At 51.7% G+C, this 23,213-nt stretch overlaps 2 protein-coding genes across 8 annotated transcripts; both read right to left on the bottom strand.

Annotated features, from left to right (window-relative positions):
• Window positions 1-184: 184 nt before the first annotated feature.
• Alkbh6 (alkB homolog 6, nucleotide demethylase) lies at window positions 185-5,536 on the bottom strand. Of its 7 annotated transcripts, none has more exons than XM_090321861.1 (7): window positions 5,492-5,536; window positions 4,841-4,900; window positions 4,461-4,529; window positions 2,964-3,024; window positions 2,535-2,686; window positions 2,266-2,382; window positions 185-505 (listed from the first exon to the last, which is right to left on the bottom strand). In XM_090321861.1, the coding sequence occupies exons 1-7, from the start codon at window positions 5,516-5,518 to the stop codon at window positions 236-238; spliced, it is 756 nt and encodes a 251-aa protein (XP_090177987.1). In that variant the 5' UTR covers window positions 5,519-5,536; the 3' UTR covers window positions 185-235. The 7 variants fall into 7 exon arrangements, with proteins under 7 accessions (XP_090177987.1, XP_090177989.1, XP_090177990.1 ...); XM_090321863.1 differs by lacking the exon at window positions 5,492-5,536 and adding an exon at window positions 5,433-5,481; XM_090321864.1 differs by lacking the exon at window positions 5,492-5,536 and adding an exon at window positions 5,259-5,422.
• Window positions 5,537-5,950: 414 nt separating this feature from the next.
• Clip3 (CAP-Gly domain containing linker protein 3) lies at window positions 5,951-21,579 on the bottom strand. The gene is made up of 14 exons (XM_090322897.1): window positions 21,423-21,579; window positions 20,858-21,037; window positions 15,646-15,785; window positions 15,465-15,558; window positions 15,158-15,319; window positions 14,327-14,445; window positions 13,316-13,552; window positions 12,238-12,373; window positions 11,971-12,099; window positions 9,440-9,583; window positions 9,235-9,358; window positions 8,989-9,053; window positions 8,170-8,242; window positions 5,951-7,460 (listed from the first exon to the last, which is right to left on the bottom strand). Exons 2-14 carry the CDS (start codon window positions 21,021-21,023, stop codon window positions 7,406-7,408), a joined length of 1,644 nt encoding a protein of 547 aa, XP_090179023.1. The 5' UTR covers window positions 21,024-21,037; window positions 21,423-21,579; the 3' UTR covers window positions 5,951-7,405.
• Between the last annotated feature and the right edge of the window lie 1,634 nt (window positions 21,580-23,213).

Raw genomic sequence — 23,213 nt, 5'->3', positions numbered from 1 at the left:
AGCTCTAACTTTAAGCAAAAGAAAGCTCAGAGATAGTGCCCAGGACTGGCACACACACACACACACACACACACACACACACACACACCCTGGATCCTGGCCCTCCCCCCCCCACCCCATCCATTTAAAGTCGCAAGTGCAATCCTGTCTGTCTCCCCTAAAAAGAAAACAGTCCAAGCCCAAGAAAAGCTAGTGTTTGGTTTATTTGGAGTGGGTCATCCCGCGGGTCCCGCAGTCACTTGCCCAGCAGGAGGCTGGCGCGCAGCACGCGGGGCACCCGGCGGATGGTGAGCGAGACCCGGGTGCCGCGCTCCAGGCGCGCTCCGGGCCGCGCGGACGGGCAGGCTGCGGCGTTGGGCGGCAGCGCCGCGGGGTCGGAGCCCAGGACGTCGGCGCGGGCCGGGGCGATGCCGTGCAGGAGGCGCGCGTACGCGGGGCCCCGCAGCACCAGGAGGCTGCGCCGCTCCAGCAGCAGCGAGACGACAGGGCGCGGCGGGGGCCGGGGCTGCGGGCGGGGCGGGGCGGGGCGAGCGGTTGGTTATCCAGAGCGCCAAGTGCGTGGACAGGGCACAGGGGCCGTGGAGCCCTCCCAGGAATAAAGGAGGAGTGGATGCACTCGGGACCAGGGCTCCTGGGAAGGAGAGGGCTGACAGGGGACCCTCCCCCCCCAGTCCTGGGGACACCAGGGCAGAGCCAAGGCCAGGACCCAGTGGTGGGATATTAAGGCGGGAGCTCCCAGGGAGGGTGGCATGGAAAAACATGGGGAGTCAGGTGATCCTACAGGCAGGTTCCGGCTACAGGTGGCAGGGCAGATTACCCAGGGTGGCATGGAAAAACATGGGGAGTCAGGTGATCCTACAGGCAGGTTCCGGCTACAGGTGGCAGGGCAGATTACCCAGAAGTGAGTAGGTGCAAAGGGAAGATCAAGGAATGTTGGTTGTGTGTGTGTGTGTGTGTGTGTGTGTGTGTGTGTGTGTGTGTGTGTCTGTGAACACTAGCGGGGTGTCAGAAACATGTTGCTTAGTCAGGTGCTGATGGCTCATGCCTGTAATCCTAGCTACTCAAAAGGCTGAGATCTGGGGATCAGTGTGATGCCAGTGCAGGCAGGAACCTTTTTTTTTTTTGGTGGGGGGGCTGGTCATAGGGCTTGAACTGAGGCTCTGGGAGCTGTCCCTGAGCAGTTTTGTTCAAGGCTAGCACTCTATCACTTTGAGCCACAGTGCCACTTCTGGTTTTCTGGTGGTTTGTTGAAAATAAGTCACAGACTTGCTTGCACAGACTGGCTTTGAACTGTAATCTTCACATCTCAGCTTCCTGCGTAGCTAGGATTACAGGTGTGAGCCATCAGGGTCCAGTCTGAAGATTCTTTTTTTTTTTTTTTGCCAGTCCTGGGCTTGAGCTCAGGGCCTGAGCACTGTCCTTGGAGTTTCTCAAGGCTAGAGCTCTACGACTTGAGCCTCAGCACTACTTCCAGCTTTTTTTCTATGTATGTGGTACCGAGGATTCGAACCCGGGTCTTCGTGCATGCTAGGCAAGCACTTTAACCACTAGGCCAAACTCCCAGCCCTCCGGTCTGAAGATTCTTATCTTCAACTAAACTGCCAAAAAGTCTGCATGTGGAACTGTGGCTCAAGTGCTAGAGCACTACCCATGAGCAAAAGAAGAGCCCAGTTGAGTAGCACCGTGGCTCATGCCTGTCATCCTAGCTACTCAGGGGGCTGAGATCTGAGGATCAAGGTTTAAACTCAGCTTGGTCACAAAAGGACCCGAGACTGGGATCTCCAATTAACCTCTAGAAAACGGGAAGTGGGGCTTGGCTCAAGGGTCAGGCAGAAGCCTTGAGTTGAAGAGCTCAGGGACAGTACCCAGGCCCAGGGGTAGAGTGGTGACCTTGAGCTGAAAAACTCAGGGACAGCACCCAGACCAGAGTTCAAGCCCCAGGACCCACCAAAAAAAAAAAAAAAGAAGAAGAAGAAGAGCCCAGACTCTGGCACAAAAGAAAGAATCTATGACGGAGTACTGGGAGTCCTGCTGGGTAACCAAATACCATAACACATAAGAATACCCTGTAGGGTGTGGGGGGGGGAAGAACACCCCCTGTAAGCACACTGGATGTTTGTGAGGAAGTAGACATAGCTGGCAAGGGAACAGAGGAAGGGGTCTTGAGTTTTAGGAATAACCTCGGAGGCAGTGGGATCAGGTCATCCTGGAGGATGGGGTGTTGGGGTGCCCTCTGAGGGTTAAGGGCAGTGTCTCAGGCCCTACCTGTTCTATAGGGTCATCGTCCTCTGGCTGCCGGGGTTCATAGAAGTCCAGCATGGTGTGGGAGCCCAGGCTGATGGTGCCAACGGTCGGGTAGTACAGTGGTCCATCTTCATGGGGCTGGGAAGGGGCACCAGGGCTGGGCAGGAATCCAACCCCTCCACCCTCTGGATCCAAAGAGGGCTCCCAGGCTGGGAAGGGGAGGTGAACTGCCTGAGCAGGAACCCAGCTGTTCCATGAGCAAGGGGGTCAGGGCAGGGGGGTGTGGTTACCATAATGCCTTCCCCAGGCAGATACTGGTTCACGAGGACATGGTTAGCTGGGAGGTCCCCAAAAAGGCCGAGGTCAGATACTTTGTCCACGTAGCGCTGAAGCCACAGAGGTAGTTTCTCAGGAACCATTCCCCGAGGATGGGGAAGCCCACCTGTGGAATGCAATGGCGTCCTCAGAGCATGCGGCCACAAAGCCCTGGCACCCAATGAAGGCTATCCCAGTGGGTGAAAACAGATCCCTGGGAATCCCCAACCCTTTGGGGGCCCCTCCAAGGTTTTCTGCCTTCTTTGGGTCTCTGGGCTCTGTGAGATACTCCAGACCACAGAACCCATCTGGCTTTTGGGACCCCATGAATCCTTAAAGAACCCCTCTTCAGAGTCCTTAGACACATTCCAGTACCACTCATGCCTCCAGCCAGGGACACTCACCCCAATTCTGCAGCTTCCTCCCAGAGAGCTGGGTCCACTTTGGCTTTGGAGCATTGAAAACCTAAGCGATGGGGGAAGAGGTTTCAAAGAGAACCCCTCTAGGTTTCTCCACCCAGGCCACACAGGGGCCTTCCCTGGGGAGGCAGGGGAGAGGGGGGTGGAAATAGAGATAGTGTGTTCCCAGGATGTCACTGTTTGCTTTCTGTTTTGAGAAGGCCTTTGGCTCTAAAGTCCTCTGTGACTGACCACCAGGGTGTTCAATTTTGACCAGAATCTACACAGAACTCAGGTGAGCCTAAGCTGTTGAAGCCCAGAAAGCAGTTTGTACTTTTCGGGTTATCGGGGGATAATCTCAGTTCTAGAGCTTCCTTGTTCCTGTTACCCTGAGGAGTGAGTATGCTTAGCTGGGCTATCACAGTACAGCAAGGTAAATATTTTGAAATCCTTCACTGCCAAGGTCGCAAGGGTCTCAAAGGGGCTATTTAAGCTAAGAAACCTATATTCTTTTTTTCTCGTGCTCTCAGAATTGGTTGGTTATAGGGTTGGCCTGGAATTCTAAAATATATACTTTTGGAGGGGGGGGGTCATGGGACTTGGAACTCTGTCCCTGAGCTCTTCAGCTCAAGGCTACCGCCCTACCCCCTTGAACCACAGTACCACTTCTGGTTTTCTGGTGTTTAACTGGAGATAAGAGTCTCACAGCCCTTAGTGCCTGGGTTGGCTTTGAACCTCGATCCTCAGATCTCAGCCTCTTGAGTAGCTAGGATTGCAGGCGTGAGCCATCATGCCTGGCTCTAAAATATATACATTATTTAACCCCCTAGTCCAAAGGTCTGGGATTAGCTATCTAAGTAGAAGAGACCCACTGTTCTGTAACTAACTTCACCTTGGGACTCAAAGGTGCTAGGCAAGCCTAGCAGAGGGAAATTTTGTGCTTTGCAACTCTGAGATGCAAAGGGCTATCCCAGTGTTGCAATTCTGAACTTCCTAAATTCTTCCTTTCCTAAACTTTAAGAACAGAATACGGACTGGCATCGTAGTAAACTTGTTTCTAATCTAGGTCTATCTTAGTGCAGAAAAATTTTCTCTGTAACACTGATTCCTGGGCTTTCTTAATACAGTAAGCTAAAAGTTGAATCCTTCACTCATTGATAAGGGATATCTCAACATAAGGAGCAAGAGTTTTCTAACTCCCTTGTTCCCAAGGCTCTAGTCATGCCGGACTGCACAAGGAATGTTATCAATAACAACCTCATTTCTGGTGGCTGAACTGGGCTATCACAGCATAGGGAGTCTGAACTGCATAATAAACACCTTGTAAGAATTGGTTTGGTTTCACTGTTTTGCTGCTTGGCCCTAGAAGTTCCTAAGTGTGTGTGGGGGGGGGAGGGATGGAGAGAGGGTTCTCTGCAGCCCTTGGGGCTCTCATATAGCGATTTAATTTGGAGAGAAATATGAGAAGAGGTGAAAAACAGTGGAGGGGAGTATTGGGGTCACCTGTCGAAGCAAATACTCCTCCTCTTCCTTGGAGATGAAGTCTGGGACATAGTAGATTACAGGTGGTGCCTATGGTGGAGAAAGTCCCCTGACAATGTGGTCCTTTGACCCAAGCAGGGGGCCTTTCCTCTCTGAGCATCCTCCCCCTTTGGAGAAGCTCAGGGTGGTTCCAAGCAGGCCAGATATGGAAATTGTGGGACCCCTGGCCATTTTAAGGGTGGAGGTGGGGATGGGAATGGACTCTGAAGGTAAGTGAATTTGGAGAAAAGAGGCAGTTCCAACCCAAGGACCCAGGAAACAGCATGGCCTATGCCAACCCACCCCCATCTCCCTGTGTCTAGCCTCCACCTTCACCCTCTGCACTCCCCAGTCCTGAGAACCTGTTCCACTCTGAATGGTTCCAGGGCTGGGACCCGGGTGTGCTCCTCCATGGCACAGTCCTGTGGAGAGGAAGGACAGACCGCAGTGGCTAGACCTCCCATCCCCTGATCTAGCCTTCTGATCCATTAAGAGCCCAGCTCTCCAAGGAGGCCCAGATCTTCAAAACCGTCCGTCTCAAAAGCCACGATCGCCCTCCCTCGAGGTCCCCCTGGGGGCGGGTCCCGGCAGCCTCCTCCAAACCCGCGTCCACTTAGAGCCGCCAAAGAACACGTCTGCCCTCTCCAGCCTCCAGCCCGCCGCAGAGGGGCTTTCAGAATCCACATGCAAGCCCACCCCACCTTCACTTGGGGACCCACTTCCGACCTGTGCGGACCCTCCCCGGACCTCGGCTCCATCAGCTCGCCTGCCCCCGCTCACCCCAAGCCGAGCTTCTCCTCGGATCACCCCACTCCGGACCCCCCGGGCGCCCGTCTGAGTCTTTCAGGACTCCGCACTGAGCTCCCTCGGATCCGACTCTGCGCTTCCCCAGACCCCCAAGTCTCAGCCCTCTTGGACACTCATCTCCGCCCTCGGTTACTCCCCCAAACTGACCGTCCACCGTCTCCCCTCCAATTTCCAGACTCAACACCCTAACTCCCACCCCACCTCACCTCCACTACCAAGCACTTCCGCCCCATGTCGCTGACGCAAGCGTGCATAAACCAGTGAGAACTCTCCGAAGCCTTAAGGGCCCGCCTTCTGACCAATCCACGTTCTCACTGCGTGTTGTCCCGCCCCCTCATTCTCGTTCAGCGATAAGCTACGCCTCTCAGTCTCCCAGCCATTAAGGATCCTCGAGGGGCGGGTCTTTTCTGGGAACGGACCAATCAGGATTTCAGAGCCGAACCCCCTACAGCAGCCTGGGCCCTGGTCAGAGGTGCAGCCCCAGAGACCGCAGGAAGGGTACCCAGAGAGGCTGGAAGATGGACTTCCCGCAATTAGGCGGTCCCACATCCTTAACGTCCGTGGCCCTTGGAGGCGAGACTGAAGTAAGGCCTTCCTCTCCCATCCTCCTCCAACCAGGGTTCAGATTCAAGGTCATCCCCACCTACAATGACCTGACACTGAGAAGCCATAGAAACGTCTTTATTGAAGAGGACAGGGGTCATGCTGAGTTTGGGGACATGCAGTGAAGGGGCAGTCGTGAGCTGTCATTGGTGATTAGGGCCTCAGGCTGTTCGTCTGGCCCAAGTGCTGTGAGGAGGTCCTTTGGGGCCAATGACTTAGATTTAGTGTCTCAGAATTGGGACCCGAAGGTAGATTGACAATGGGGGCTCCAAGACTTGGGGTCCCCCCAGGAACTTAGGGCCCTCCACGTGTGAGAAATGGAGACTTAGGGATTTAGGGTTCCCTTCAGAGTAGGACTCTTTGAATTTAGGGTTCTTGAGATCCATGGACTCAGGGTACTGAAGTCCTCTACTTTGTACTAGGGGGGTGAGAATAGGGCTTGAGGTGCCCCGGAAGACTGGAATGCATACCCTCACTGCGACACCGCCATCCCAGGCTCGAACACCTCATGATTGGGGTTACTTGAGGGGTTGGGATTGGGATTTTAAATTTGGGATTTCCCTGGGGATTTGGGGGGTTTCTATGATGGGGGGGGTCCTGGAATATGGAACTTGGGGTATTCTAGGAGCTGTAGAGCTTGAGGTCCAGGGAGAGTTGGGACGTGTGTACTCTGGAGTTTGGGATCTCCAGAGTCCCAGAATGGGGTCTTCGAATTTTAGGGTCCCCCAAAAGGGGAAGTCATTAAAAAATAGAAATTTCTGGGAGCCTGGCCAGCACAGAGGCCATGGGCCATGTAAGTGGGCTTCATACAAGGCACTGGGGGTTTTTTGAGGGCATAGAGGGTAGGAAGACTTGGGGGGGTCCTGTAATTAGCACTTCCAGGACTCTTTTGGTGCCTGTAAATCAGGGATAACAGGGCTGGTTAAAGTGGGTCTCTTCTTGAGGGGTAGGAATAGGGAGCCTTTGTTCATGGAGAGAGTCTGGTAGGAGGATTGGAAAGCAGAGGCTTTGGGGTGACCATGGGGGGTCATGACTTGTTGATGTTAAGTTAGGCTAGTGACATGATCAATTACTCTGGAGGCGTGACCTGGGTTCATTTTGAGGGGGACAGAGGCAGGGAGTCTTTGTTCATGGATTTCTGATCCACTGAATGACTCAAGAAGGTCTTGTTTGGAACATTATGAGAAGAGGGTCCCCCTCACTTGGGGTAAGAATGGAAATCTGTTAATGGGGGGGGGAGATGGGGGGAGTGGGTCTGCTCAGAAGGTCCAGGGACAAGGATTAACCTGAAGATGCTACTCAGGGAGTTTCTGTCTGGGTGACATAGGTCAGTATTGGGGAGTTATCATGGGGGACCTGTTAATAATGGGGACCTCAGAGAGGGAGGGCTGGCTAATGGGGTCTCTATTCTGGATGTGTTAATGGGTATCTCTATCTCAGGGTGACTGGGAGAGGGGGGCTCCTGGTGTCAGGAAACACTAGAGGAGACTCTGCAGCGGCGATGGGAATCAGGGCCTCTAAGACTGCATCTCCGCCCGCAGCATCCAAGGAAACCAGCAGCAGAAGAGCAACCTGAGGAGCACAGGTCCCACTGGTAAGGGGTTCAGGGTCAGCTTCCCTGTCACCCCCTTCCATGTCTGGGATTCTGCCCCTGGCTGTACATTCCTAGGCAGTTCCTGCATTGGGTCTGATACCTGTTTCAGGGTGTGCTTAGCTGCTACCAGGGCTTGAACTCAGAGGAACTGGGCATTGTCCCTAAGCTTTATTTCCTTTATTTATTTATTTTTACCAGTCCTGGGGCTTGAACTCAGGGCCTGGGCACTGTCCTTAGGCATTCTCAAGGCTAGAGCTCTACCACTTGAGCCACAGCACCACTTCTGTTTTTTTCTATGTAGGTGGTACCCAGGAATCAAACCCAGGGCTTCATGTGTGCTTGGCAAATACTCTACCAGTAGGAACACACTCCCGACCTCCACTTTTTTTTTTTTTTTAACTCAAGACTAGCACTCTATGACTTGAGTCACAGTTCCAAGTCTGGCTTTTAGCTGGTTCATTGGAGATAAAACCTTATGGGCTTTCCTGCCTGGGCTGGCTTTGAACCAACATCTTTAGATCTAAGCCACTTGAGTAGTTAGGATGACAGGCGTGCACCACCCACGCTGTTTAGCCAGGACTTTTCTTAGCTTCCGTTTTCACCTCCAGCTAGAGGTCCCTGTGTCCCGTGACCTGGACCTTGCATCCCTAATACCTCACAAGATGAGGGACAAGGGTCACTACGCACCTGGAGATAGAATTCTCTGATGCAATGTCTTTTGGGGTCCGGACTGTTGTGAAGGTGTGTTTGGGCTGCGTCACTGAAGAGGAGAGGAAGGCAGGATCTCAGGTGAGAGATTATAGATCCACCTGTGTTTTCCACACTCCCCTGGACTCCTTGTTAATTAATGCCTTTCCGTGTCTCCAGGACCTACCGAGATCCCTTATCATTCCCAACCTACACCTGGACCTCATGACAGTAATCTTCACTGTGTCCCCCAATACGTACCTGCCTGTGTTCTCAGTGCTCACTCAGTGTCCACCCCCAGTGTCTCTGCTCAGAGCCTAATTTTATTTTTTGTGCTGGTCACGGGGCTTTAACGCAGAGCCGGAGTGGTGACCCTGAGCTTTTGTGCTCAAGGCTCACTTGATCCACAGCTCCATGTCTGGCTTTTTTTGGGTAGTTACTTGGAGTTAAGAGTGTCAGACTTTCCTGCCCACCTAGCTTTGAACTTCGAGCCTCAGACCTCAGCCTGGTAAGTAGCTAGGATTACAGGTATGAGCCACTGGCACCTGGCTTTCAGAACCTTAATTTTTCTTTGGAACTCAGGCTCATGTGTGCTATATTAGTACTCTCCCCCTAAGTCATACTCAAACCCTTAGGCCCTTACTGTTAATGTCCCTTCACTTAAAGCACCTTTCCTCTTTAGAACCCTATCTTGGTTTCCTGGGCTCTGTTTCCCCAACTTTCTATCAGAAACTATCACATCATGCATATACCTGAAAACCTATAACCCTTCCCTCACATTGCCTTATGCTCTTCCCCACATGCCAGCCCCCAACTCACTTGTTACTTGATGCACTTTTTTAGCTCCAGTACTGTCCCCTGGGGGATCAGTGGATCCACTAATCCTGGGGAGACACAGGGAAAAGTCAGAGTCACAAGAGGCCAAGTTCTGCTGGGAACTGGGCCCTCAGGGAGCCTGGAGAAAATAACCAGGATAGGGATGGGAGGGCAATCACACTGATCTAGGGAGGGTAGACCTGGGCTTTGAGTTGCTTCCTGGGTCAAAGGTCACAGTTTGGGGCTCACCTCTGGATACGAGATGCTGGTGCAAAGACTCCATGTCGTGGAGGACAGGTGAAATACCGGACGCCAAAGACAGAACCATCATGCTTGCCTGTGGGCTGATCCAACTCGATGCCATACCAGTATCCTGAAGCAGCCATGGGGGAAGACAGGAATGTCAGAATGCCTCAAGCCCTAGCCTGCTCCAGCCTATAGTCCTCAACCTCACCTGGGGCAAAGTCAGTTTTCCCATAAAAGCGCACGGTCCCTTGCTTCTGGCCTGCCACAAGGACCTGGTCTCCAACTTCAGCCTTGGCTCCATCTCGCTGCTGTAGGCTGCCCAGAGATGGCGACGATGGAGACTTCTTCTTACCTGGGGGGTAGATCGTAAGGGCTTGGGATCCCAGATGCTAGCACTGAGGGACTCCATGCCACCCCCAAAGCCCCAAGACAGAAACTCTGTCTTGGCTCCTGTCAGAGGAACCCTTGAGCCTTCTCTTCTCCAGAACTGGAGCAGAAGGAGATTGTTGGGGTCAAAGGAGAAACCAACTAAGATGCCAGAGAACTAGGGTGGAGCTTTAGGTCTGAGGAAAAATGGAGTCACAAACCTGGAGAACCCGAAAATCCTTTCTCATAGTGGAGAACATTTAAGCCCAAAGAGGCACAAGTCAAGAAAACAGAAATTGTCCTTTTGTATTTATTTTATTTACAGTAGTGGCGATTGTACTCAGTACCTAGAAATTATTCTTTTAAAATAAGGATGGGATGGGGCTGGGAGCGTAGCCTAGTGGTAGAGTGCTTACTTAGCAAGCCCTGGGTTTGAGTCCTCAATACCACATACTCAGAAAAAAAGCCGGAAGTGGTGCTGTGGCTCAAGTGGCAGAGAGCTAGCCTTGAGCAAAAAGTGTCCATGGAGAGTGCTCAGGCCGAGTTCAAGCCCCAGGTCTGGCAAAAAATAAATAAATAAAATAAAGAGGAGGCCAGGAGTTTGGCCTAGTGGTAGATAGTTCATTCACCTATCATTCACTTAGGCCCAGGTTTGATTCCTTGGTACCACATACATAGAAAAAGCCAGAAGTGGTGCTGTAGCTCAAGTGGTAAAGTTCTAGCCTTGAGAAAGCCCAAGGACAATGCTTAGGCCCTGAGTTCAAGCCCCAGGTCTGGCAAAAAATAAATAAATAAAATAAAAAAATAAAGAGGAGAGACAGGTAATTACAGGTTCATGCCTGTAATTCTACCTACTCATGAGGCTGAGATCTGAGGATTGTGGTTCAAAGCTAGCTCAGGGAGAAAAGTCTGTGGGACTCTTAATGTTTAGTTAACAGTCAAAAAGCCAGAACTGAGCCAGGCGCAGTGGCTCACTCACACCTGTAATCCTAGCTACTCAGGAGGCTGAGATCTGAGGATCAAGGTTCAAAGCCAGCCTGGGCTCAAAAGGACCTGAGATTCTTTTTTTTTTTTTTTTTTGCCAATCCTGGGCTTGAGCTCAGGGCCTGAGCACTGTCCTTGGACTTTCTCAAGGCTAGAACTCTACCACTTGAGCCTCAGCACCACTTCCGGCTTTTTCTATGTATGTGGTACCAAGGAATCGAACCCGGGTCTTCGTGCATGCTAGGCAAGCACTTTAACCACTAGGTCAAACTCCCAGCCCCAAGGACCTGAGATTCTTATCTCCAATTAACCTCTAGGAAATGGGAAGTGGGGCTTAGCTCAAGGGTAGAGTGGTAGCCTTGAGTTGAAGAGCTCAGGGACAGGGCCCAGGCCAAGTTCAAGCCCTGTGAGCCACCCAAAAAAAAAAAGCCAGAAATGGAACTGTAGCTCTAGTAGTAGAACTCTAGCCTTGAGAAAATTGAGAAAAAAAAAAAGTTAAGGGACAGTGCCTGGAGATTAAGTACAAGCTCCAGGACTGCGGGGGGGGGGGGGGGGGGGGAGGGGGGGAGGGGGGAAACCAAAGGGTGTTAGGCATCTGTCTCAGGACTAAGCCTTCCCATCAATGGTGTGTGCTGCCTAGCATATACAAAGCCTTCAGTCACCTGCACCACTGCTAAACAAACAAACACAATGAAAGGGAGGAACTGGCATTGTGGCTCAAAGTAGCCACAGTGGTTTAGTGGTAGAATGCTTGCCTAACATGCATGAAGCCCTGGGTTCCATTCCTCAGTACCACATACACAGAAAAAACTGGCAGTGGCATGTGGCTTAAGTGGTCAGGTGCTAGACTTGAGCAAAAGAGCTCAAGCCCTATGACAGACAAAAATAAATGAGTAAATAAATAAAATAGAATAAAAGGTTGGGTGCTTGTAGCTCATACCTGTAATCCTAGCTACTCAGGAGGCTGAAATCTGAGGATCACAGTTCAAAGTCAGCCCAGGCAAGAAAATCCATGAGACTCATCTCTAATTAATCACCACAAAATGAAGTGCAGCTGTGGCTCAAAGTAATAGAGTGCTAGCCTTGAGTTTAAGCCCTATAACTGACAAAAAAGGGGGGGGGAGTGTAAAGCAGGGCCTAACACAGGTTCCTCCGGTAAGAGGAACAAATTCTTCCCTAAAATTAGGTCTTGAGGGGAAACTAAGTCACCACAGATAGGAAACCTATAGGTCCTCCCAGGAACTGAGTCTTGAGCCAAAGGGGAAACTGAGTGATTGAAGTGACTCTGAGCATGTCCTCTAAAACGAGGGTTTAGCTCCGAGGAGTTTACGCAGTGCTGAGTTTCCCACCCAAATGCCTAAAAATGGCTATTTCCCCAGGGCCTCTGACCTTTGTGTTCCCTTCGGCCTTTGCCAGTGACACGTGAGAAGTCCACGCGGGGCGTCCGGGGTGTGGAGGTGACAGATGAGGGAGGTGCATCCACGGCCTTGGAGATCTTGGATACAGAGGCAAAAAGACCTGGGGGAAACAGAGTCTGGGTTGGGTGTCATCCAAGCCTCTGCCCAGCCCTTCCACCCACCCCCATTATCCACACAGTGCCCTCAGGATAGCTGAGGGGAGCCCCCTGCTCCCCAGCCAGCCACAGGTCGTACTGACCCTGCTTGGGAGGGCAGATGAAGTACCGGACACCCCCAACACTGCCATCGTTCTTGCCCTCTGGTTCATCCAGCTCCACACCCACCCACTGGCCGCTGGCAAACTCCGTCGTGCCACAGAACCGCAGCGTGCCCGTCTGGGGAGACAAGGGGAAATTCTGATAGGTAAAGGGTGCCAGAACCACTGGCACACAGGAAGCAAAAGATTCACCTGCACTAGATCTTGTGTTTTGGGGTTTTTTTTTGTTTTGTTTAGTCTTTGTCCGGGAGGCCTTGTACCTTTGATCCTCCTACCTATATTTTGCTAACTTTTTGCCCAGGTTGACTGCCCTCAAGCTTCCTGATCTGCAACTTCTCTACTATCTGAGTATCTGGGATTCTAGTCATGTACCACTAGCGATGTCTTGCTTTAGGTTCAGACTGCCTGGGTTGTAATCCTGCTACTTGTGCTTCCATTTATCTCTGGGCTTGATGGGCGGATGATATTTCACCCAGACCCTGGTTGAGATGGAATCTCCAAACCTTTTTTATGTCCAGACTGGCCTCAAACCAAGTGCTGGGGATGGAACCTGATCCTGGTTCATGCTACACAAGTGCTCTGGAACTGAGTTCTACCCCGGGTCCTGAATTCCTCGTTTAAGAGATGGGCTAGCTGGAGTTGGGACTCTCTGACATCAGAAATGGGTCTGATACAGCTCTGCATCCTTAAAATCAGTCTAGACTCAGCAAGGAGCTTGGACACCAGACAAATGAAAGGTGGCAGGTAGGTCTAGATGAATGAAGATGCTTCTTCTCATTTTCATTACATCTGGTCCCTCTCCAGACACCCTTTCTCTTCCTAGGTCATTTCTCTTCTTCTGAGGTCTCTCCATCACACCCCCAGGACTGTATTTCAACCATGATTGCCTGGGATGTTACCATTAGAGATAGCTCTCTTTCCCCTCTGGGCCAGAGCTCAGGAGGCACTAAAGAAGCAGGCATGGCTGGGAAGCAGACAAAGACAGTCTGTATGGGGTCCACCAACCCAGTTCCCAGGGATGAAGGAGTCTTCTGACCCTTCCACACCCCAAGTCCCTGACCTTTTGGCCATCCAGCAGCACACGGTCTCCTAGGCGCAGGCCCAGTGCACTGAGCATGAGATTGCCGGGAACGTTGTCGTAGTTGGGTAGCGTGACCTTGGGGAGGGCACAAGACAGAGGCACTGCCTCCTCCAGCAGGGTTCGCAGCTCCTTGGCCACCAGTGCCGCCTCTGCTTTGTCAAGGGACATGTCCATGGGGTCTGGGACCACCTCAGCTGGCACTTGTCCCTTTCGGTTCTGTGGGCCAATGGGAAGACAGCAGGCAGGGATTCAGTAGCACAGGACATACCACTATGGAGGCCTCACCCTATCATCCCCTTTCTAAGGGAAACAGGGGCAACAACTAGATTTCATGCTGGGCCTTCGGGAGAGTTTGCCTCACAAGGGGGAGGGCATTAAGGGACAACCTTTGGGGAAGTCCACCCACCTCTGGGTGCCTGGGCTAGGATAGGTCATGGAATTGACCTTGGGGATGGGAGTGGAGCCATACCTCTAGTCTGGAGGTATGCCCACAATGGGCTATGGTCGGGGGAGGGGGATGAACATCTAGAAAGTACTGTTTGCTAAGGCTCAGAGATTCAAACTCAGAACTAATAGGAAATGAGAAGAAGGCAGACCCTCAGGGGCATCAGATGTATCCCCCCCCCAGATATATATGCCCCAGATGTTAAAGTCACTGGTACTGGGGATGGATGGGGCCTGGTCATGGAAAAATCAGAGTCAAAGATCAATCTGAATGCTCATAAGGGATGCCTCCATTTCTCTGTTGCACAATAGGACTTTAATAGACGTCACCTGACACAGAACTGATGCTAAGTAAATATCAGCTATTATTTGTTGGATGTACAGATGGGCTCTGTGACATTTTAGGAGTTAAGAAATGCTATTGGTCCTTATCCTTTCCTCTGCAGAAGCCAGCCGGTGGGAAGTGGAGGCTGGGATGAAAGGTGTTGGGAACGGGAGCGGAAGGAGGAGGAGGATGGGGTTAGGGCTGGGCCTGGATGACTGTACCCTCAGTGCTGGATTGGCACCGTGTTCCAACAAACATTTGGCCGCACCCAGACACAGGTTCGAGGCAGCAATGTGCAGAGCTGAGCCATGGTTGAAGTCACTGCAGGTAGAGTTCACCACTGGGGAGGATGAGAGGAAAAGGAGGTTTGGAAATGTGCCACTGCTGCAGAGATCCACCCCCAACCTCTAGACCACACCCTGCAAGTATAAACCTCGCCCCTTTCATCCCAGCTCCACCTCTGGGCCGTGCCCCTTCACCTTGCCCCCATCTTTAGATCACACCATTTGTCCCCACCCAGTGCCTCCAGACCACACCTGTTCACGCTGGTGGTCCACAGACTACACCCCTCAGACTCCTCTCATCCCAAGACCACGCCCCCCTCATCGCCCCTCCTCTCTAGACCACGCCCACCACCCATCTCACTTTAAGACCACACCCATCATCAGAGTTCATCATTAGACCCCTCTCGTCTTTAGGCCATTCCTCCTCATCCCACGCTCATCTCGAGACCACGCCCCCACCACATCAATCACCTCCAGACCACGCCCCCACCGTCCATCATCTCGAGACCACGCCTCCTCTTTCCCTTCTCATCTCGAGACCACGCCCCCTTTCACCTGCTGTCTGGGGCCCCTTCACCCTACCTAGTCCTAGGACTGAGATGCGGGGGGCGGGAGGGGGGGATCCTGCCATGCATCTCGCATGCCTCCAGGCCCAGCTACCTTTTCCACGACTGCGGTCCCCTCTCCCCTCCCAGCCAGGCTTCTGTCCTCACCCTTCCCTCCTAACCGTCTCCAGGTCTCCACCCTGCTCTTTCCAGCCCGGCTCACCTCGGGGCCTGGCGCCCTTCAGCAGCACGCGGACGAGGTCCGGAACATCGAAATAGGCCGCGTAGTGAAGCGCATTCATGTTGGTCCAGCGGCTTCGCAGGGTCACGTCGGCCCCCAGGGCCAGCAGCTGCTGCGAGAGGCGCACGGCCGCCGCGGGGTCCCCTGCGCAACAGCTGGGGTCAGCCGGGACGCTGTGCCAAGCGCGAGGGGAGGGGTGGGCGCCAGGCGGTGGGGTCACGGGCCCCGGTTCTGGTGGTTTGGAGGGTGTGGGGGGGGGAGGCCTAGGCTGTGGGGTCGGGGCCCTCACCGACTCCATGGGCCCCAGCTTTGCAGGCATAATGGAGCAGTGTCATGTCCGTGAGCCCGTCACGATCGTTCACGTGGCAGCCTCGACGAAGGATCTGGAAGGGACCAGGGGAAGGGGGAGGGTCACCCACACAGGTGGGGACCCAGGTCCCCTTCATCCCTGGCTCCCCCGGGATCCCTACCTCATTGCCGATGACGTCTATCTTGTGCTGGACTTGGGGTACCCACTGGCGAACGATGGCAAACAGTTCCGGGATGGTTGTCTGTGGGTCAAACAGAATCTCCTGGCACGCCGGGTCATTGGGATCGAAGAAGGTGAAGGCTGAGGTGGTGAGAGGTTCAAGGTCATTCTAGGCAAGCTTGACCTCTGCCCCCGACCCCTTCCCTATTCAGCCTGAGGTGGGGGTGAACGCTAGGTTTTTCCCTTTGAGAACCTCTAACACAAGATTTCAAACAGGTGGCACCGGGGCAGTGGTCGACTCACTGGCATTTTCTATATGGCCAGAAAGAGGTTTCTTTTACTCTCTTTTTTTCTTTTGGCATGGGGCTTGGCATGGGTGCTGTCCCTGAGCTCTTCCTCTCAAAGCTAGCGATCTACCACTTTAGGCTATAGCACCACTTTCAGTTTTCTGGTGATTAACTGGAATAAATCTTCTGGACTTTCTTGCTTATGCTGGCCTTGAACCACCATCTTCCTATCTCAACCTCTTGAGTAGCCAGAATTACAGAAAGGAGCCACCAGTGCCCAGCTCTTTTTCTTTTGTAGCAGTACTGTGTTTTGAACTCAGGGCTCATACTTGTTAGGCAGATGTCTGTGCATGGGGCTTGAACTCAGCATTTCATACTCTTTTTTTTTGTCTGTTTGTTTGTTTGCCAGTCCTGGGCTTGGGTTCAGGGCTTGAGCTTTGTTCTTGGGTTTTCTCAAGGCTAGAGCTCTACCACTTGAGCCACAGCACCACTTCTGGCATTTTTTCTATGTATGTGGTACCGAGGAATTGAACCCAGATCTTCGTGCATGCTAGGCAAGCACTTTACTACTAGGCCAAACTCCCGGCCCTATTTCATACTCTTCATTAGCCTTTCTGCTCAAGACTGGAGCCCTATTACTTGACCAGACTTCTACTTCTGACTTTCACTAGTAAACTGGAAATAAAGCCTCAAAGACTTTTCTGCCCAGGCTAGCTTTAAACTGTGATCCTCCAATCTCAGTCTCCTGAGTAGCTAGGATTACAGATGGGAGCCAGCAGGGCCCTGTTTCAGGAATTTTTTTTTTTCATAGGTTTGAACTCAGGATCTGGGAGCTGTCCCCTGAACTCTTCAACTCAACGCTACAAGACTAGCGCTCTACCACTGTGAGCCACAGCAACACTTGTGATTTTCTAGTGGTTAATTGGAGATAAGAGTCTCATGGAGGGGCTGGGAGTTTCGCCTAGAGGTAGAGTGCTTGCCTAGCATGCAAGATGACCCAGGTTCTATTCCTCCATACCAAATATACATAGAAAAAAGCCAGAAATGGTGCTGTGGCTCAAGTGGTAGAGCTCTAGCCTTGAGGAAGCCCAAGGATAGTGCTCAGGCCCTGAGTTCAAGGCCCAGGACTGTCCCCCCCCCCAAAAAAAAAGTCTCATATGAACTTTAGTGCCCAGGCTGGCTTTTGAAGTGCAATCCTGAGATCTCAGCCTCCTGTGTAGCTAGGATTATAGGTATGAGCCATTAGTACCTGGCAACCCAGCTCTTTTTTTAATTTTTATTTCTAAATTAAAAAAGCCAGAAGTCCTGGCTTCCAATGCTGTGCAAATAATATAAAATATACCTATAAATAATCAGGATTCAACCTGTGGTCAGGCTGGTGCCAGTTGCACTCTATCTCCCCCAGTTAGATTCTGATGAGAACTGCTCTCTGAGGCAAGGTCACTGCCCAGCAGGGGCCTGCTACGTGGTAGGAACTCAGTAATATGCTGACTGAATGAGTAAATGAATGATCAGCTCACACTCAGCCTAGGGTGGCACCACACAGAAGGTGAATCTGCATCAGCCCGCAAGCTCCTTTTCAAACCTCATTTACTCCCAGCCCTTCTTGGCTCAGAATGGTCTCCTGGCTGCCATCCCACTCAGTGTGCCATCCAAAGTGCTCCCCTGGAAAACAGAGCCATGCATAATGTGGTCCTCTTGCTTTTCTGTTCTCTCCCTTACCCTGGCCTACTTTCAGTCCTTTCAATGTGCCCGGTAAATTCCAGTCCCCTTTGCACTTGTTGTTTTCTCTCCTGGATGATCTTTCCTCAGATCTGCCAGAGACTTGGCTCAAATGTCACCTCCTCAGTAAGGTCTCCCCAAACCCACCATATCTAAATCAGCACCTCTGCCCTTCATCTGTTACCTAATTTTGTGTGTGTGTGTGTGTGTGTGTGTGTGTGAGTCTTAGGGCTTGAACTCAGGGCCTGAGAGCTGTGTCCCTGAGCTCAAGAAGAGTACTCTAATATTTGGCCACAGCTGTTTTCTCCTGCCCCCAGGCTGGCTTCAAACCTTGATCCTCAGATCTCCGCTTCATGAGCAGCTAGAATGACAGGCATGGGGCTGGGAGTTTGTCCTAGTGGTTAAAGTGCTTGCCTAGCATGCACGAAGACCCAGGTTCGATTCCTTGGTACCACATACATAGACAAAAGCTGGAAATGGTGCTGAGGCTCAAGTGGTAGAGTGCTAGCCTTGAGAAAGTCCAAGGACAGGACTCAGGTCCTGAGCTCAAGCCCAGGACTGGCAAAAAAAAAAAAAAAATAGAATGACAGGCATGAGCCACTAGCAGCCAGCGCATCTGATACCTATTTTAATTGTATTCTAGTATATATTACCACTCCCTTAACACACTCTCTCTATAGTGCCAGGAGAAGTCAGGCAAGCTCTCCGCCACTGAGATACGGCTCAGTGTATCTCTGTGATTTTTTTTTCTCCTGAATAGCTAGGAAGATAGGATGACAGGAGCCACCAGCACTGGGCAACTGTCACCAGAGCTCCACCACTTGAGCTACAGCACTACTTCTGACTTTTTCTATGTATATGGTACCGGGGATTCGAACCCGGGTCATTGTGCATGCTAGGCAAGCACTCTACCATTAGGCTAAATTCCTAGCCCACTTTTTTTTTTTTTCATCAGATTGAAATGAACTTGTCTTTCTCTTTTCTAGTCCTAGTAAATGTATGTCCACAGATGCCATCTCTCCTGCCCCATCCAGCAATGCCAACTCTCAGACCCTACTGCTTACTTTCTAAACCTTCTAAGCTGCGGAGCTCCCAGCCAGCAATTTCTTTAAAAAAAAAACAACAACTCCCTTCTGAATCCAGTTCTGGCTACATTCCATGTCTCTATCCAGAAGCCAGAGGGAGCTTTTAAAATTATAAATCAAGTCTGCCATTCTATGCTTTTATATCTGCACACACACACACACACACACACACACACACACACACACACACACACTGCTCTCCCCTGTTACTTCTAGAATAAGTGTATTCAAAGACTTCAGCAGTGTGGCCTTGAACTCTGTCCATTCCCTCAGTGTAGCTCCAGGCTCTTTGTGTTCCAAGCTCAGCTCTGCCTCAGGAACTCTCTCCAACTCTTCTCTGATTTCTTCCTAATGCTAATGTTTTGGGTTTCACCCTACTTGGTGTCAGGCAGGAAGGACTCCAGTTATTATCTATTATATTTCTGCCTTTTAGTTCTCTCATAGAACTCCTTCTGATCTGAACTCATCTAATTTGTGCTTGAATTCAAGGCCTTAAATTCTTTTTTAATTTTTTTTGGGGGGGGCAGTCATGGGACTTGAATTTAGGGACTGGACACTGTTCCTAAACTTCTTTAGCTCAAGACTAGCACTCTACCACTTGAGCCATAGTGCCACTTCTGGCTTTTTCTGTGTATGTAGTACTGAGGAATCAAAACCAAGGCTTCACACATGCTAGGCAAGCACTTTACCACTAAGCCAAATTCTCAGCCAGGCCTTGCATTCTTGCTTGCCTTTTTCCATTCATGGCTAGCACTCTACCATTTGAGCCACACCTCCAGTCTTTTTTTTTTTTTTGGTAGATAAATTGAAGAGTACTGGTAGCTCATGCCTGTAATCCTAACTACTCAGGAGGCTGAGATCTGACAAAGGAAGTTCAAAGCCAGTGTGGTCAAGAAAGGCTTTGAGACTCTTATCTCCAGTGAACCACCAGAAAACTGGATGTAGAGCTGTGGCTCAAAGTGGTAGAGCACTAGCCTTGAGAGTTCAGGAATTGTGCCCATACTCTGAGGTCAAGCCCTACAATGGACAACATCTTTAAAAAAAAAAAAAAGTCTCTAGATTTGACTGTCCAGGCTGGCTTTGAATTGCTATCTCTGCTTCCTGACTAGCTAGGATCACAGGTGTGAGCCACTGGGACCCAGTTTTGTCTGATTTATTTGTTCACCTATTCAGACTTCCTCTCTTGAGTGCACAGATCATGCCAGGATTGCTCACACTTCATTCCTCCTCTCCCAGCAGGGAGCTTGTCAGAGGGCATTAGCCCTTGATAAATGATTAGACACTTTCAGTTTCTCTCATATTCCATTCTCAACTCTTTCCACCCATCTTCCCAGAGCAGACCCTTTCCTGCTGTGGTGACCTCTCCTGGGTCCCCCCCTTTTCCAATCTTTGCCTTAACTTGCCCTCAGGTCCCTTCCCTCCAAATGTAACCTCCCAAGGGGAACCACCTTTTCCATCACCGTGGTCTTGCAAACACATTCTTATGTCCCGTAATTATTTCTTTGTCTATTATGTTTATACTTAAACGCATGGCAGTTATTAGGGCCTCAAAGAAAAGACCGAGCCTGTATTTCTCTGTGCTGTGGCCTCAGCTCCAGTATACAGCAAGGTCCATAGTGGCATGCAAGAAATGTTGGTTGGGTGCCAGGCATTGATGGCTCATATCTGCAATCCTAGCTACTTAAGAGGCTGAGCTCTTATGGTTCAAAGCTAGCCCAGGCAGGAAAATTCATAAGACTCTTATCTCCAATTAACCACCAAAGACCTGGATGTGAAACTGTGGTTCAAGTGGTAGAGCACTAGCTTTGAGTGAAAAGCTAAGGGCCAGCACTTAGGCTCTGAGTTCAAGCTCCAACACACACACACACACACACACACACACACACACACACACACACACACACACAGAAATGTTGGTTGAATGACTAAATGATTGAAAGATGTGCCATGAATCAAAGGTTAGAATTATTCTAACTCCATTTTCGGAGTGGTGAATGAAATTAATGAAAGGGGAGGGGAGAGACGAGGTCTAAAGAGCTCTACAGCTGAGACTGCTCTATATGCTCTTCAACCTCCCCCCCACACCCACACCAGCAGCAGAGCTGGGGAGAGTAGTTACCGTAGTCTTTAGGTAGAGGGGCAGGTGCCGAGGGGTGTACAACAGGCTTCTGCCGGCGCTCCTGGGTGGGGCTGGGGGCTTCAGGGATGGGCTCATCCTCTTCCTCTTCTTCCTCCTCCTCCCCTCGGGGGGGAGGGCCCATTGGGGCAGGATCTGTCTTAGTCATGGTCCTAGGTGGCCCTGGTGGGGGGGGGGCGGCAAGTGCAAAGTTGGGGGGAGGTGGGATGGCCTGCAAGCAAATGCTGCAGGCAGATGTCAGCTAGAGAGGGCCCAGGGTCCGAGCCCCCCAAAGCTCTCAGGGCCCCCAGAGACCACACCGCCCCCCCCCCCCCCGCTCTAGATCATGGGCAGACCATGGGGACCCTCCTTATCCACCGAAGGGGCCTAAGAATATGTGCTCCGATCCGGCCACCTCCCCCACCCCAAGACCCAGCCCCCCTTTCTTCTCCAACCCGAGTCGGGCCCCTCTTTCTCAGCCGCCCCCTCCCGAGGTTTGTTTATCTCGGGATGCAGGATGCTTCGCCCCTCCCCTTCTCCAGGGCCTTCCCCCATCTCCCCATCTTACCTGGCGTGGACCCCCTGAGGACTTGAAGGTTGAGGACGTTAGAGACCGCGGGAGTCGACGGGGTGTCGGTGTCTGGGGACCCGATGGTGGAGGGGAGGGAGACAGAGAGAAGGGGACGAGGCCCAGACGCCGCCGAAGACGAAGACGGGGGATGGGGGATGGGGGAGGAGGGAGGGGCACGCACTGCGCATGCGCGGCCGTGCCAGGCGCAGGGGTGGGGGGGGGAGAGGGGTGGTGTGCAGGGAGGGAGGGAAGGAGGGAAGGAGGGAGGGAGGGAGGGAGGGAGGGAGAGAGAGAGAGAGAGAGAGAGAGAGAGAGAGAGAGAGAGAGAGAGAGAGAGAGAGAGAGAGAGAGAGAGAGAGGGGAGGGAGGAAGGGACATTGCAGGTAAGATGTGAGCGCCCATTCTACCCACCAGTGCTAAGCTTCTTCTCCCTGCCCCCTCCCCTAGCCCTGCAAACCAGACCAATCGTCTTTGAGCAGTGACTGAACACCCCCTTTTCTCTTAATATTTATCCTATAAATGGGGTCATACTGCAGTGGTTTTGTCTCATCATCCTAGTTCTTAGCATCATCCTCCATTGATCACCCAGGGCTTATTCAGGTCCAGAGAGAAGTTAAGATGCTCACACCGGGGTAGGTGTTAGAGCTAAAACTTTGAAATCTGGTCTTCTGTTGAGTATGGTTTTGCTTGTGCCAGCGCTAGAACTTGAACTCAGAGCCTGGGTGCTGGCCTCTAGCTTTTTCATTTTTTTCTTAAGGCTAGCACTCTACCATTTGACCAACAGTTCTACTTCCCATTTATTGGAGAAGAGTCTCACAGACTTCCCTGCCTAAGCTGGCTTTGAATCATGTTCCTCGGATCTTCAGGCCTTCTGAATAGCTTCGATTAACGGGCATGAACCATTAGCACCTGGCTGGCTTGACTTTTTTTTTTCTGTCGGTCATGGGGCTTGAACTCTGGGCCTGGGTGCCCTGAGTGTCTTTTACTCAAGGCTAGCGCTCTGCCACTTGAGTCACAGCGCTGCTTCTGGTTTTCTGGTGGCTAATTGGAGTTGAGTCTCACAGACTTTTGTGCTTGGCCTGGCTTTGATCCTCCATCCTCAGATCTCAGCCTCCTAAGTAGCTAGGATTACAGGCGTGAGCCACCAGAATCTGCGTAACTTTGGGTTCTTTTTCTGTGTGTGTGTGCATCATGGGGCCAGAACTTGGCCTGGGTGCTGTCCCTGAGCTCTTCAGCCTATCCTAACCCTGGGCTTGGGCATTGTCCCTGGGCTCTTCAGCTCAAGGCTACCACCTGCCCTTGAACCAAGCCCCACTTCCCATTTTTTGGAGGTTAATTGGAGATAAGAGTCTCAGGTCCTTTTGTGCATGGGCTGGCTTTGAACCTTGATCCTCAGATCTCAGCCTCCTGAGTAGCTAGGATTACAGGCGTGAGCCACCTTGAGCCAAATTACACAGCTATAAGATGAGACTCCTACCAGACCACATAACTGTAGCAGTGTCTAAGGTACAGATTGGTGAGTGGATTCTGAGAATGGCTCTCTCCCTGACGAAGGCCCCCTGGAGCCTGCCCAGGGCTCTAGCTGTGCCTCACACCTAAGTGAGCTGTCCCCTGCTCTGCCCCACATCTAACCGGGTGGATCCAAATGTAGAGATTCAGTAGCTCCAATATACTTCAGAATTTCCCTCTTCTCTACCACAGGAATTCCTGGCCCATATTTCATCTCCCATGTGATCACATGGGGGAGGGGCGAGCCTCCTCTCACCCCAGGGAAATTCCATGCTCTCA

Source organism: Megascapheus bottae, chromosome 31, assembly GCF_031878675.1.
Source record: "Megascapheus bottae isolate mThoBot1 chromosome 31, mThoBot2.hap1, whole genome shotgun sequence".
Lineage (NCBI taxonomy): Eukaryota > Metazoa > Chordata > Mammalia > Rodentia > Geomyidae > Megascapheus > Megascapheus bottae.
The sequence above is the reverse complement of the archived record's forward strand: the minus strand, read 5'-3'. Positions and strand labels throughout refer to the sequence as shown.